Raw genomic sequence first — 15,502 nt, forward strand, 5'->3', positions numbered from 1 at the left:
TTTCCTTGGTGACTTTAGTCACAGATTGTAATTACACTTTTAACTTTTGTGATTAATAGCGGTCTTCCTCACCGGCTCATGCTCAGTGCCTGGGAACTTTACATTGGAAAAATAGAAGAATAAATGAATCCATAAACAAGTGAATTTATGAACATGGAGGTGGAAATGGGGAATCAACCTAATTCAGTCATGGGAAGGGAACTGTACTATGATTCAGAAACTTGAAATCCCATTCTTGATTTGAACCCACTACTTACCAATGGGTCTGGGCTGTTTAATTGATTTCTCTTGAGCTGCAGTTTGGTCACCTAAATAACTTGGATCATAACACTAATCTGCAGATGTATGGGTTTTTGTGAAGATCAAATGAAATAGCACTTATTTTAAAAGTTAACACATGGTATATAAATAAAAACACTATTTTAAATATGTGTTAGTCATTCAGTTGTGTCTGACTCTTTGTGATTCCATGGACTATAGCCTGCCAGGCTCCTCTGTCCATGGAATTCTCCAGCAAGAATACTGGAGTAGGTTGCCATTTCCTTCTCCAGGGTATCTTCCTGACCCAGGGATCAAATCCGCATCTCCTGCATTACAGGCAGATTCTTTACCATCTGAGCCCCCAGGGAAACCCATTGTTTTAAATGGGTCATGGATAATCAACAAAGGTGATAAACTTAAATTTTATAACTTGGGCTAAATTTAATCTTCAATAATCTTATAGCAAATTTTGTAATTATATCTGATTCTGTTTTTTTTTTTTAACTTGTTCCTTTAGTTATTAACTTGAACATAAAGAATCTCAAAATCCTTTGGCTTCTTCAAGTCACAAAAGTCTTATTGTAATAATCGTTTAAATGCCTAGTTCCTTACATTAATTACAATTTTGAACTTTGTTTCAAGGAGACGCTTCTATCCTGGTCCATTCTGGTCAGCTCCCGGCACACACTGTCATTTTGCCTGACAAGGGTCTAACCCCAGTGCCCCCAACTTGATCCTCACTCTGTCTGGATGAGGTAGGAGGAAAGAGGGGAGGTGAAGGGGTAAGAAAAGCCTTCTTGCCCGGTGTTGCCATGAGCTGGTGTGCCTCACACTGCAGTGTAGCAGGGAAGGGAAGAGAGGGGAGTACTCTTCGTGGGGTGCTTTCAAGAACACCCTAAAAGCCCACGTGGCTGGCCGTCTCTCACCTGAGATCTCCCGTTTGCCCAGTGGGCATCCTGTGGATGGGCCTTGAGCCATGTCCTGCAGAATCCTTGCCACTCTGGCTAGTCACATGACCTAAACGACCTCTATGGGTTTCTCTCCATGGCTTAATCAGGTCAACAGAAAACACACTTTAACCCATCATCAGTGGCTGGAGAGTTACTTGCTAGGCAGCTGTCTGCTCTGTGGTCATAGGCTATTCAGCTAACCTCTTGTACTTTTTGTTTTCTTAATGGTGCCACTTCAATGACTGGGAAAAAAAAATAACAAAATTTCCAGGTGGTCCTGTGAAAGTCTCCATCACTTGATTTTTCACTGGGGGAGACACTTTTCTCATCCCTCGTCTATAAGGAATGGAGATTCATCTCTCTCTCTCTCCCTCCATGTCTCTGCCTCTGTCTGTCTCTCTTTCTCACACACACACACAAACACACACACAAACACCCACTCTATCGCAAAGTCTCTAACAGCTGGTTTCTAGCCTCCCAGCCTCTAGCCCTTTTCCTAGGCTAGAGAAAGGAGTTCAGTTAAGGACACTCACTTCCATCACCTCCTTTGCAAATTCTGCTTCTGTGGTTTAGCTTTTGGCCTTGGAACATAAGTGTAATCACCTTCTATCATTTTGTAATTAGCCCGCTGCACATTCGAACCCCAGAAAGACACATTTGGGCTGTTTACAATGGTTAAGACCAACTTCTCCTGTCCTGGTTATTTCTCAAAGCTGTATCACCAGTATCAAGAGAAAGACAAATAAAACCATTTCTCTGGCGAACACAAACTCTAGCAGCCAGAAGTCACAGTTTTCCACAGAGAAGTGAAAGTGGGACAACTGGGAATATGACTTATACTCTCCAAAGACTCTCCACGCGAGAATTCTGTTATGTGTTTACTACCAGAATTCAGAAAGGGAACGTTAAACTCTAGAGTGTGAAATTAGCCAGCAGAACCTAGCAACCGGATTTGGCCAGTGTTCCCCGAGGAAATAACCCAGCATCCAATTAGAACTGGGAAGGAGAGCAGATGTGGGGAACTGAACTCTGCTGCCTGAGCTGACAGTACGAAATGGCAGCCTTGAGGGTCATAGACGCTGAAGCCTGCAGCTGCTTGCGGCCCATATAGAGCCAAGCAGGAAGTTAGTCAATATCCTACAGCGAAGCCGGAATCACCATGAGGCCTGAATGCTACCCAACTGGTTTGTGGTTCCTGTTGAATAATAACAATGAAAATAATAGAAATGACAGTTTCTATCTATGCACAGGCCCCAAACAGTGATGCAGCCTTGACAGTTAAAAATCATGCTTTGAAAGGGCTAGAGACAGCAAGAAGAGGGTGAGATGAATGGAGAGAGTAGCATGTAAGCATATGCACTACCATATGTAAAATAGATAGCCAATGGGAATCTGCTGAATGACTGAGGGAACTCAAACTGGGGCTCTGTGACAACCTAGAGGGGCGGGAAAAGGTGGGAGGTGGGGGAGAAATTCAAGAAGTAGGGGATATAGGTATACCTATGGTTAATTCATGTTGATGCATGACAGAAATCAAACCAATATTGTAAAGCAATCATCAATCAATTAAAAATAAATAAATATAATTATGAAAACATGATGCTTTGAAAAGTGGAATGGTAAAGCAAAAGGTGGGTGGGTTTTCACTTTTTTCTGTGACTTTTGGGTTTTCATGAAGCATACTGCAATCAATTAATAGTAATTAAATATTTCCATTTGATGGAAAACCAGCAAAATTGAAACAGACCATGGCAGCTACAGTCAGTTCATGATTTCACACTGCACCCAAACCCAGTGACTTAAAATGACACTCACTGAGTTTTGTTCTTGAGTTTATGGATCAGTTGGGTGATTTTTCTGGTCTGAGCTGGGCTCACTCATAAATCCATGGTCAGCTCTGGGTCAGGTAAGCGTTTCTGGTATTTCATGCTATGCTTTCTCACATGCCTGGGGGTTGGCTGGCTGAAGGCTGAAGACTCTTGGCTTTCTTCCATATGTATCCCACTTTCCAATGGGCTAGTTCAGGTTTGTTTTCATGGTGGAGGTAGGACTGGAAGCATTCATGGCCTCTTGAGGCTGAGGCTCATGATTGACACAAAGTCACCTCCATTTTATTCTATTGGTCAATACAAGAAACAAGGATAACCCAGATTTAAGGGGTGAGAAACAGACCTTACTACTTGATAAGGAGTTACTAAAGCACGTTGCAAAGAGTGTGCATTCAGGAAGATGGGAACGATTGGGACCATTGTTGCAACTATAAGGTGTCAAGCCATAAGAAAAAATGGAGAAGAGTATAGAGTTTGGGAATTACACAGTCATATTAAACAGTTTACTACTAATCAGCTTTTAACAATAAATCTTTTTCATCCATACTTCAGTGAGTGAGCTGCACAGAACACTTTAACCCCTCTTATGTGCCTAGTTCTTACTCATCATGCCAGTACCAAATTTAATATTACTTTCTCAAGGAAGCCTGTCTGAATTACACACATTTTTAGATGGATATATCATGTGACTGTGCCCAGAAAAGACCCTAGAAAAGACCCTGGTGCTAGGAAAGACTGAAGGCAAGAGGAGAAGGGGACGACAGAGGATGAGATGGTTGGATGGCATCACCAACTCAATGGACATGAGTTTGAGCAAGCTCCAGTAGTTGGTGATGGACAGGGAAGCCTGGCATGCTGCAGTCCATGGGGCTGCAAAGAGTCAGACATGACTGAATGACTGAACTGAACTGAACTGTGCCCAGAACTTATAAGAATCTGTTAAACTTTACTCTCCATCTTTCCAGTTAGAACATGAGTTCTGGAAGGGGGGGATCAGGTCTACCCAACTTACCCTGCATCCCCAGCACCTAGTCCCTGAATGGCACAGAGTAGATACTGAATAAATGTTTGTTAAATATACACAAAGGGAATGAATGACTGAATTAATAGATGAATGAATGCCAAGTTGAGTATTTATTTAAGAAATGTGTCCCTTTGTGGATATCAGTGTTTTCTTGTGATTCCCATGTCCTTGCTAATCTGTGTTTTTGAATTTCATTCATTGCTATGAAGCAGAAAAGAAACACTATGAGAGTTTAAGATTATTTTTTGATAAGTGTGTATAATGCAGCAAGCAAATTTTAAAGCCTGAACCTGATACTTTCTCCAAATTTCATAAATGCAGACTCAAGAGAATCCAAAAATGGCCTTTACATTGACTTACAGTCTTTGTCAGAAATGCACAAATAAATGAAAGACAGGCTGTTGTGGTTGTGGTCCTATAGTAGTGGTCCTATAGCCAATTATATTCTGTGTGACTCAAGAAAACCTTATGTTTGCAATGAGCTGAGCTTTCCAAAGGAAATATTCAGGTTTTGTCCTAGAAAAAAAAGACTTGGAGATTCTTCTAATAAAACTGAATAGGAACAGAATAAACCGTGGTCTCCTAGCTATTACAAGTCAGATTTATACCAAACCTTCCTATACATTTCAGAGTTTAATCCTCATAACAACCTACATGGTGAGATTCCCTTTATCTTTTCTATAAAGATAAACTGGGGCATAGCAGTGTTACAAGTTATTAACACTGAAATATTAATTTATTAACACCACTGTAAAGCATGGTTTACCTAAACAAAGAGGGAAGACCACATTGATTTACTATGGTTTGCCAGGAATTATTGTCATAAATACTGTTCCACTATCCTCAGTCCTGCAGCCCAATGCATGCTTCTCACATGTTTTTCATTCTCTGAATTTGTGTACATGAGACTTTCTGGATAGAAATATTTTTCAGTTATGGTTGCCTGGAGGTTTATCAGCAAAGTTACCAGGTATCCTAGGTTATCAAGGGCGGTATGTTTCAGAACTTCAAGAGGAAAGCATCTTTTTTATAAATCAACTAATAGTCATCAATTTTCAAAGACTATACTCTTGGGTTCAATTGTATATAGTTCCCTTTCTTGAATCCTATTTTTCATTTGCTTATATTAAATGGTTCCCATTCTGCCAAATCTTCTTCCCAGATATCCTATATACTCTTAGGCCTTTGGCTAAAACACTCACATCTTTGTGATCTTTCCAGTCTTCAAAGACATGATTAGAATATGAATTAGAGTAGAAAAGGACACTTGATCCTTGAAAGGAAAGCTATGACAAATCCAGACAGCGTATTAAAAAAGCAGAGACATCACTTTGCTGACAAAGGTCTGTATAATCAAAGATATAGTTTTTCCATTAGTAACATACGCATGTGAGAGTTGGACCATACAGAAGACTGAGCACCAAATAATTGGTGCTTTTGAATTGTGATGCTGGAGAAGACTCTTGAGAGTCCCTTGGGCTGTAAGGAGATCAAACCATTCTATCCTAAAGGAAAGGAAATCAACCCTATTCAGGGTTGATGGACTGATGCTGAAGCTGAAATTCCAATTCATTGGCCACCTAATGAGAAGAGCTGACTCATTGGAAGAGATCCTGATGCTGGGAAAGATTGAAGGCAGGAGGAGAAGGGGAGGACAGAGGACGAGATGGCTGGATGGCATCATTGACTCAACAGATATGAGCTTGAGCAAGCTCTGAGAGATGGTGCTAGACAGGGAAGTCTGATGTGCTACTTATTTCTTCATCCCATGTAGAAAGTCCTCATTCTAGATTTCTACTCAATTAATAATAAGTGATTTTTTCAAAAGACCTGATATAATTCTGTTTAAAGACTCAATATCTCCCATTAATCCCTCCATCCTTTATCTAGCTTGCCCTCATTTTTTGTTCTCCGAATGATTAAAAGTAGAGATAATAAAAAAAAATACATTCAATTATAATCTAATTAATTTACCTTCAATAGTTTTGTGTCAAAAGAAGCATAGTAATGTTTTAGAGTGGCAGAGACCATGTTTATATTTTATATAGCCTATAATGTGTGTATGTGTTTGTCCCCCAGAAAACATAACAGAGGTGGATACAAGCTTAGAAACTACTTGCTGATTGATTTAGTTTTTGAAATCTAAGATGCTGTTAATACAATATATACTGGTATAATTTCTACTTTTTCTCATTGTTTTCACGAGCATTGGGGTCCCAGTTCTCCACTACCTTCAAGACTCTCCCCCCTGAATTTCTTATTTACTAAACAACAGAAACTTGAAAACAGTGTCACAGCAAACAGCGGCACCAATAATTAGAACTGAGATCTCCTGATACACTCCTCTGCTTTACTTCACATTTCCTTTATTCCTCAGGAGAGCTGTTAAGAACAACCATTCCAAGTGGCTAAACTACTTTTGTTAAAGCAAACAGTCTGTGACTGGTGGCAGTTTGTGTCTTTGTGTGCATGTGTGTGTGTGTGTGTGTGTATCTAAGTGTGTGTGTCAGTGAGAGACAGAGAGAAAGAACCAGAGGCAGAAAGCTGACTGACACAGAGACGGGGGATTTAAAGTTGGAACTGGCGGAATTTTCATTCCTTTTGAGTGTCAGGTGTGGAGTTGTGTAATTCCTTGTTTAGGGAGGAGGGTTATCACTTGCAGTTCTAGTGTAGTGCAGGAATATTCCTCATCCAGTGGCCCCATGTCAAGGATACAACAATGAAGAGTAAGTGTGAGGAGAAGAGGGATAAAGCGTAAATACTGAGTCACTCTCTTCTGTTCCAAAATAGCAAGTCCAACATGTTCTATTCACATAGCTATTTACCAGACTAGCTATTTACCTACTCTGGATGAAGGCCATCTCACTGATGGAGGTGATTCTTTAAGGAATGCCCCATTTGTTTAAAACCCCAAAGGTGAGTGAACTTTGTAATTCAAATAGTATACCTCTCCTTGCTAGTGGAACTATACCCTTTTCTAATATAGAATTGGCACATTTTAGGTCCTTTCTTTCTAGAAAAATTATAACTACCAACATAACAAATATTTTCCTATTCTCCTCAGTATTCTGGCCTGGAGAATTCCATGGACTATATAGTCTATGGGGTAGTAAAGAATTGGACATGACTGAGCAATTTTCACTTTTCCTTTCAAAACTGGAATATGAGTAGGCTCGACAGATAGGATTTCAATGCCCTATGGGGTTTGGCCAAGACGTTTGTTCTGTAACAGCTTATGGAAACCCAAATGAACTTTTGGGCTAACCCAGTATTTGTGAGGCATGGACTTCTAAAAGTTCAATACTTGTAATGTTCTTTCAAGCATTATATCATGCTAATATGTTTCACTATCACTGAAGAAGCCCTAATTGGCACGGACACTGTATATGTAACTCTATATTTGCCCCTGCATTGCACATATCTTGCAAAATGATACAAAAATGTCTTTATCAAAATTGTGACAAAAATATTTTCTTCCACCTTATTTACTTCCTTCATAATCTAAGATGGAGAGTGTGCAAAACAAAAGCTATTTGTGCTATTTCTTCTGGTCAGTAGACAATTTATCACTCTACAAACAGAGCTTAAGGACCTAGAAGAGGAGATTTTTAGGTGCCATCAACTGAAAGAGATGCTTCAGTTTTCAGCTGAAGAAAGTGAAAGCACATTATAAATTCAGTTTACACTCTGAATCTTGTAGAACAATCATGTCAGAGTGTCAAAGACATATTACAGCTTACCCTTTTTTATGCAACATGTTGTGCTCAGTAAAACTTCATTTGTGTATTATTTGATGGTTTTGTTTTCATTTGTTTCACAGGTTCTTCCTTCTCTGCCCACACTTAGAAATGTTTGGACTCCCCAGGGTACAGTTTCAGTCTCCTTCCCATCCCAGTTTCCTGCCCTTCTAGATTAGAATCATCCAGTTTTACAGTACCAGCCATGTCAAAAAGCCCTAGTCTCATTCTCTAACATCACTAAATCTCTTTAGTGCTAGACGTACAATTTCAACTGTATGCTAACTTCTCAGTTAGACGACCCAAAGCATTTCCAAATTAACATCATCAAAATGTAAATACTGGCTTTCCCACCTTAACCTTGCTCCACATCTCATGTTGTCACAGAGAAGAGCAAACCTGACTCCTTACTGGATCTATTCCTTTAGCTCTATGCTCTGTTCTGTCGTCTGTGCTCAGTCATGCTACCCCTGCACCTTTTGTAAACTAATTTTGCCTATGGGGCAAACATATTCAGTGCTAAGTCACTTCAGTCATGTCTGACACTTTGTGACTCTATGGACTGTAGCCCTCCAGGCTCCTCTGTCCATGGCATTCTCCAGGCAAGGATACTGGAGTGGGTTGCCATGCCCTTCTCCAGGAGATCTTCCTGATCCAGGGATCAAACCCAGGTCTCTTATGTCTCTTGCTTTGGCAGTCAGGTTCTTTACCACTAGCACCACCTGGGAAGCCAAGTTTGCCTATAGCCTGAAACGTATATACAAGATAGGACATTTTCAAGTATCTGATAATAGCTGCCCATTCATACAAAGGTAAAAAGTTATGGAACAAAAAATAACACTTGTCTTATTGGAGGTTTATAGGAACACATTACCAGACCTATCTGGATAGCTGCAAGTACATAGGATTCTGGTACCAGGAAGCTGGCAGCAACCAGCCACACTCCCTCTCTTTTCAGAATAAAAAAAGCCAGAATTCTAACTTGGGGAAGATGGTTCTTTGGGACACTAGTCCACCATCTTCTGGGTCTGATGATTTTACTAGTAAAGTCACTATTCCTTGCCCCAACAACTCATCTCTCAATTTATTGGCCTATCACGCAGTGAGCAGTACAAGCTTGGACTCAGTAACAATGCTGACTATCTCTGTCTGAATAAATGGGCCTCCCAGTCACCAATGCTTGAAGCCTTGGCGTTATCATTGGGCTTTTCATGATGAAAGCTAAATTTATATTTTATCTATCTTAAAAATATACAGGTGACTACAAAAGTCCACCACATAATGTGCCAAACCTAACCACAATGGGACAGATAACTGTCCATTGCTTATGCTACACTCCCGGCAAATAGACTGTTGATTTCATCTTCAAGTATAAAGCAGAGGTCTCTTTATGTAAGGGAAAGAAAGGCCCTCTATAAGCTCGTGGAAGTCCCTTCCTCTTCACTCAGTGATTGATCTAGAGGATGCTTCCCAGATTTGCCCAAGTAGATCAAAAAGAGAGTCTGCTGGAATATGACACTCAGAACCATCTCCTCAGCTTGTGATCACAAAGGTACCATCCAGCGTAGCAAAAGAGAAGAGTTATAGGACAGAAAGTTTCTGGGGCCTCGATGATATCACTAAACAGTTACAAGAAACCGCTTATCTCCTGTTCCAGGGCTATGGGGCCTTAACAGAAGCAAGTATTACTTTAGCCACTGTTAATTGGTACTCTGTGCCTGAAAGAATTTCTGCTTAATGCACAAGGCCCTTCACGATTCTTGCTATCTGGTCCCAACCTATTTTGTGGTTTCTTCAGTAAACCTTCTGTAAATCGTCACAGCCTAGATTCCATCCTACAATATTTCAAATTTTCATTTAGAAGGCAAACATTTCTTCCATGTCCTCCTGGTGAGCAGGTTTCTGACAGTTCAAGCTCTAGCTCAAAGTGTTACCTCTTTAAGCAATGATGATTTCATCTATACACCAAAAGCCTCTCATTGTTTTCCCTGAAATCACACCCTCCCAAGAAAAATTAACTTATTTCTCCCTACTAGGTTTGCATATTATTTGTATACAATACATTCTATTGCAATGATCTACTCATCTGCCCTGCACTTGCCTTTGAGGCCCCAAATATGAAGAAGTCTTACTCATCACTGTACTCACAGATCCTCAAACAGTGGCTGTTACATAATAAACATTCAGCAAATGCTTCTGGATTTTATAAAATATCTGTGGTGACAACAGGAGCAAATACTATACATGTTTTGTTTTTGTTTTCTTTGTATAGTGGCACAAACTTAATCACTAAAAATATACTAATAATTAAAAACATTACTGATACTAATATATTAATAACCAAATAACTAAAAACAATACAACTAATAATATACTAATAACAAAATAACCAAAAATATACCATAATAATACACTAATAAATAAACTAAAATGAGTCACAATTCCCAATAGAATAGTGATGTCAACCTTCTTTGGGAGTGGCTTTTATCCTACAAAATTCCATTTGTTTCCTATGTTTTTCTTCTTCATGACAAAATGAATAGATATCTTCTCATACCTATAGATATTTATATTTTATGATCAAAAATCTATTTTTAGATTTCTACTAAATTCACATGTTCCTTCTCTGAAATTTGAACTCACGCTATTAAGTTGATGACCCATATGATATGTGATATGGCAATATCACCAAAGCTTTTAGTTACATTAAGTCTGAGGAAGCTATTGTTCTGCCTCGCCTGGCTAATGTTCTGGAAGCATCCTTTTCCCAATACATATATCATTCATCCTGTTCCAATTTTAACTTGTGCATGACAGTCAGAGACCCCAGGCAAAATTCACGCTAATTGCTTTCCAAGATGACTATCAGAGTTGAAAAGAACATTAAAGGATTGGTCTTTTCTTAAGAGTCCTAACACTCTTAAAGAATAGAAACCTGAAAACTACAGGTGTCTGCCTGATTGTTGTTTATTTCAGTTGACAGTTCTTTGTGAATCCACCATGTTGATCAATCAGTTCAAAGCACATATATTCTGTATTTTTTAAAATGTTGTTTAATAATATTTATCTATTAATATTGCTGCAATCCACAAGGTTGCAGAGAGTCAGATAGGACTTAGAGACTAAACAACAAAAATTAACATTGCAAAATTGCATTTCAGATTTTAATTTCAACTTGTGAATTTAAGATGTATTAGATTATAATTTTGTAACTCTTTCAACTTTTACAGAAACATAGTACCTTGCCCATTGACTAGTTACTGTCTTCATCTTATGACATCAGATGCCTTATAATATTTACTCTCTCTACTGCTGTCCAATCATCTTTGCTACATTTTTATTCTCCATGTTACTTCCTATTTATTTTTTCCAGTAGTCTAAAATCTTTTTTGAAGCAAAAGAGGCATAAACTCTAAATTACTTCAACTTTATAAATGAAAACTGCTTTAGATGAGCCCCTAGGGTTTTTTGTTTTGTTTTGCTTTGTGTTTTTAAGAAATTTGGTACAGACGGTTGGAATTGTCAGGGTTGCTGCATTGTACAGCCCTGAAAAGCACCATTCACTTCTCCATCATCCATGTGAAGAATGTTCCCTGGGGTGTACCACATACTTTTCCCTCCTTTTGTACGAAGGGCTGCTTACACTGTCTCACAGAGATACCTGCAGTTATGGTTTTCTAAGGGATAATTGCATAAAAACAGTTTCTAGAGCCATGAGGACTTACCATTCAGGGGATTACTCTCTTTCTTACCTGAGCTGTGGTTTCCTGCTAGTAATGTGGGGCTCACGGAGCATCTTCCCAGTCTGCTGGTGACCACAGGTGGTCCAGGGGTCCCATCCCATTCCTGAGCTTTGATAGGCTCTCTGGAGGACGATGCCCCATGATGGCCTCTCTCTTTGCTGTCCAACTTTGGTATTGGCTCCGTGCTGTGGCTCCGAACCTTCAGCTCCTCTGTGGATTCTGTGTATTAACCAGAATTATATACTCTTAAACAAAAGTCACATCCTCCCCAGATTCCTTTAAAAAGTAAAGAATATTTATTTTTTTTTAATTTCTAGAAAATATTTAATATTTTATAAAATATTTTAATGTATTTTTGGAAACTTAGGTGTGTTGGAGATGATAACATTTAAATAAATCAGGGACACATCACACAGGCCCGTTTTTCTCAGCTTTGCAGATTATCATCAGTGAGAAACAGTTATACCTTCGGAATGGAGAACCTCAATGAACCTTGAGTATTCTTCAGTAACTGCTCCCTGGTGCAAATCTTCAAGGAAACTTCGTAAAAAGCACTTTTACACTCCTCTTTACGTTCTCATCTTCCATTCATTCTGCTACTCCCCTGGGACGTAAATTTAGCCCAACCACTCTATACAAGTGCTTTTGCTAAAATCACCTAGTGCCTTTTAGTTGGCAAATTTAGAAGACACTTCTAAGCCACTACTCTCTTTAAGTCATTACAATAAGAGAGTAATCAGATTAATCTCTGTTTGCTCTCTTATTGATCATTTCAATTCTCTTGGCGTCACTAATGGCCATTTTTCTGTGGTGTGTTATCTAACACCTTTTCTGTGTCATTCACACCTTCTCTTCTTCCAAGCATCCCTTCCATTTGGGTTGTATTGACTAAAAAATACAGTCACAACCTGAAAGAATATATTCTTTCTGTGATTTCATCCTCCAGGATTCTACTAGCAATTGTCTGGTGGCTGGTGGTTTCTATATAGTTTATGGGAAGGCTGGACCATTCTCCTGAGCTTATTTATCCAACTGCCTACTGGATGACTCCATCTGGATGTCCCTTAGATAAAACAAATTTAACATTTCACATACTGTGCTGACACCATTTCTAACTAAACTAATGATTCCTTCTGTTCTGCTAACCATCTAAGTTAGAAACTTATCTATCTCTTTTTTAACTGCTACTCTCCAATCCATCAGTCTGCAAATTCTACAGATTTTATTTGTGAATATCTTGTTTTACCTTCTTTTGCTCTTTCTATCATGTCTATCTCAGCTGTTCTGGTTCAAGCTCTAATCATCACCAAACTTACCTCCTTGATTGACTTCTCAAAAAATAAGCTCCATATACTGCCAAAGTGATCTGTCCAAAATGCAAATTTGATCAAGTGTTTTTTCAGGGACTAGATGTGATAGCCATTCTGTAAGTCATATACATTAGTATTTAAAAGCACATATAGTTTGGAATTAACAGATACACACTATATAGTACTATAATATTATACAAATTATATGCATTATATATAAAATATATACCAACAAGCATGTACCAGATAGCACAGGGAATTACATCAATATTTTGTAATAATCTATAAAGGAAGAGACTCTGAAAAGAATATATATATGAATAGATAGATAGATAGATAGATATTATATATGTATGGCTTCCCTGATGGTCCACTGGTAAAAAACCTGCCTGCCAATGCAGGAGACGTGGGTTTGATCCCTGGGTTGGGAAGATTCCCATGGAGAAGGACATGGAAACCCACTCCAGTATTCTTGCCTGGGAAACCCCATGGGGAGAGGAGCTTGGTGAGCTACAGTCCGCCATGGGGTCGCAAAAGAGTCAGACACGACTTAGCGACTAAACAACAACAAATATAGAAATACATATATATAACATATAAACATTTCTATACATAGAAATGTATATAAACATTTCTATACATATACATTTCTATATGTATATATATGTACATTTCTATACATATGTATTTCTACATATAGAAATGCATTTGCATATATAAATATATATGCATATAAATTATACATAAATATGTAAATTTATATGTATAGAATGTATATACATATATAAAACTGAATGACTTTGCTGTACATCTAAAACTAACACAACATTGTAAATAAACTACTCTTCAATTCTTAAAAAAATAGCCTATGGAAGACTTTTTTTTTTTTGGAAGACTTTTTAAAAAATATCATCACTTCCTAATTTTTGAAAGAGCACATGTAGTAAATAAATATGCTTTAAGAGTGATACCAGCTTGCTACATTCAGAATAATATTATTTCAGAGAACTGATGTGATAGTCATTCTGTAGTGCACAGAGATAAGTATTAGAAGACAAAAAACAAAAACAAAAAAAATGCAAAACTATTCATAATGTATCCTTGGCTAAAATCCTTCCAGAAGCTTCCTGTTACAGAAGTATGTCTAAGCTCCCTGTGACCCACATGATTCTCCATCTCACTTTTTTGTCTCTTTAACTTTTTCACTTCCTACTTGAACACTGTATTCAAGAAACATCGATAAATTAGCTGTAGCTTCTTCCTCTCTACTCCCTCTCCGACAACAACAATGCTGGTTTCTATAGCTACTATCTCCTACCTCACCTGCATTGAAAACCCTTATATCCTTTCCTTTCATTGGAGAACTCTTTGCTCAGTCATCTTTACTGTTTAAGTATCCTTTAAAGCCACCCTACCCATACATAGCCCATGGTGGGATAACAACTCTGTACTGACATTGTCTTGTATCATTTTTTTTTTTTCTGTGTACTTGGTCTTCTTAAAAGGCCCCGAGTTCTTTAAAGGCAGGATCTGAGTGTTGAGTTTTGCTTTTTTTTCCATTGGTGCCTCTAGCTCTTAGCATATTGCTCAGTGGGTATGTAACTAATTCATTTATGGAGTAGTTTTCCTAAATCCTCTGGCATCTTTCCAATGTGTGTAGGAAATACAACATTCCTAATGGAACAAGGGGATTTGGCGAGCGATACAAAGGTATTCAAGTGGCACAGAGCTAACGGCATTTTCAAAAATCTAATTACCTGACAATCATAAGCTGTAAAATTTGCCAGGTTGAAAGTTTAATCCAAATAAAGAATCTTTGAGAAAGACTATAGTGAACAGTGACAGAATAGGTTCAGAGAATCTGTATTTTGTTTTCTTGGCATGTAAGTTCAAACACTCATCATCTTCCAGCAGTGTGATAAGACAAATGTCACACTTTGGTTCCTTGTTATTTGAATCTGTGGGGCAGAGATAGAATAGTTTGTAATTTAGTAAGCAGCTGGGAGAGGGATCTGAGAGGCCCAGCTGGAATCCTTAACCACTGTGGCCACATGGCTGGTGACCCATGACACGGAGCCCTTGGCTTTTTCTTTTGGAGCTCTGCTTTGCTTAACTACAAAATGGACATAAGACAGCCCTGCCTAACTTTCCCAATTTAATTTGAAGGATCTAATCATATCCTACGTTTTTAATATTTTAAAAATGAAACAGGGCCACACGTGTAAAAAGTTGTATTCATTAAAAAAAAAAAAAACTGTGGCAATTCGTCCTTCATGAATTTATTTATTCTTTCTATGTTTGTTTTGGATAATCATTGAGAGACTGAAGATACAGATGTAAATTTGCCAGACTACATATAAAAATATCTATAATATTTTCTACAAAATGTTTCTACAAAATAAAAATATCTACAATATTTTCTACAAAATATCTACAAAAAATTATCTACAATAATCAGTCTAGAGAGCTAACCTGCAATGCATAAGTCAGACTTGCAGAGACTTTGGACTGCTATCTTGCAAACTGTAACCTGTACAAGAATTGGCCCAAAACAGACAGGATTTGATTAAAAACTGTCAGCTTCCCCAGTTTTTATCCCTGCTTTTAACATAGGACCAAACAGAGGAAGTCAGATATGTTCCCCTAAC

General features: G+C 38.2%; 1 protein-coding gene across 1 annotated transcript in view; it reads right to left on the reverse strand.

Annotated features, from left to right (window-relative positions):
- Positions 1-15,502, reverse strand: part of NYAP2 (neuronal tyrosine-phosphorylated phosphoinositide-3-kinase adaptor 2) — a 305,756-nt gene that overhangs the window by 65,805 nt on the left and 224,449 nt on the right. The window contains exon 6 of the mRNA XM_043909856.1: positions 11,554-11,763. Coding sequence (XP_043765791.1) covers positions 11,554-11,763 — 210 coding nt within the window. The remainder of the gene's footprint in view (positions 1-11,553; positions 11,764-15,502) is intronic.

Source organism: Cervus elaphus, chromosome 8, assembly GCF_910594005.1.
Source record: "Cervus elaphus chromosome 8, mCerEla1.1, whole genome shotgun sequence".
NCBI lineage: Eukaryota > Metazoa > Chordata > Mammalia > Artiodactyla > Cervidae > Cervus > Cervus elaphus.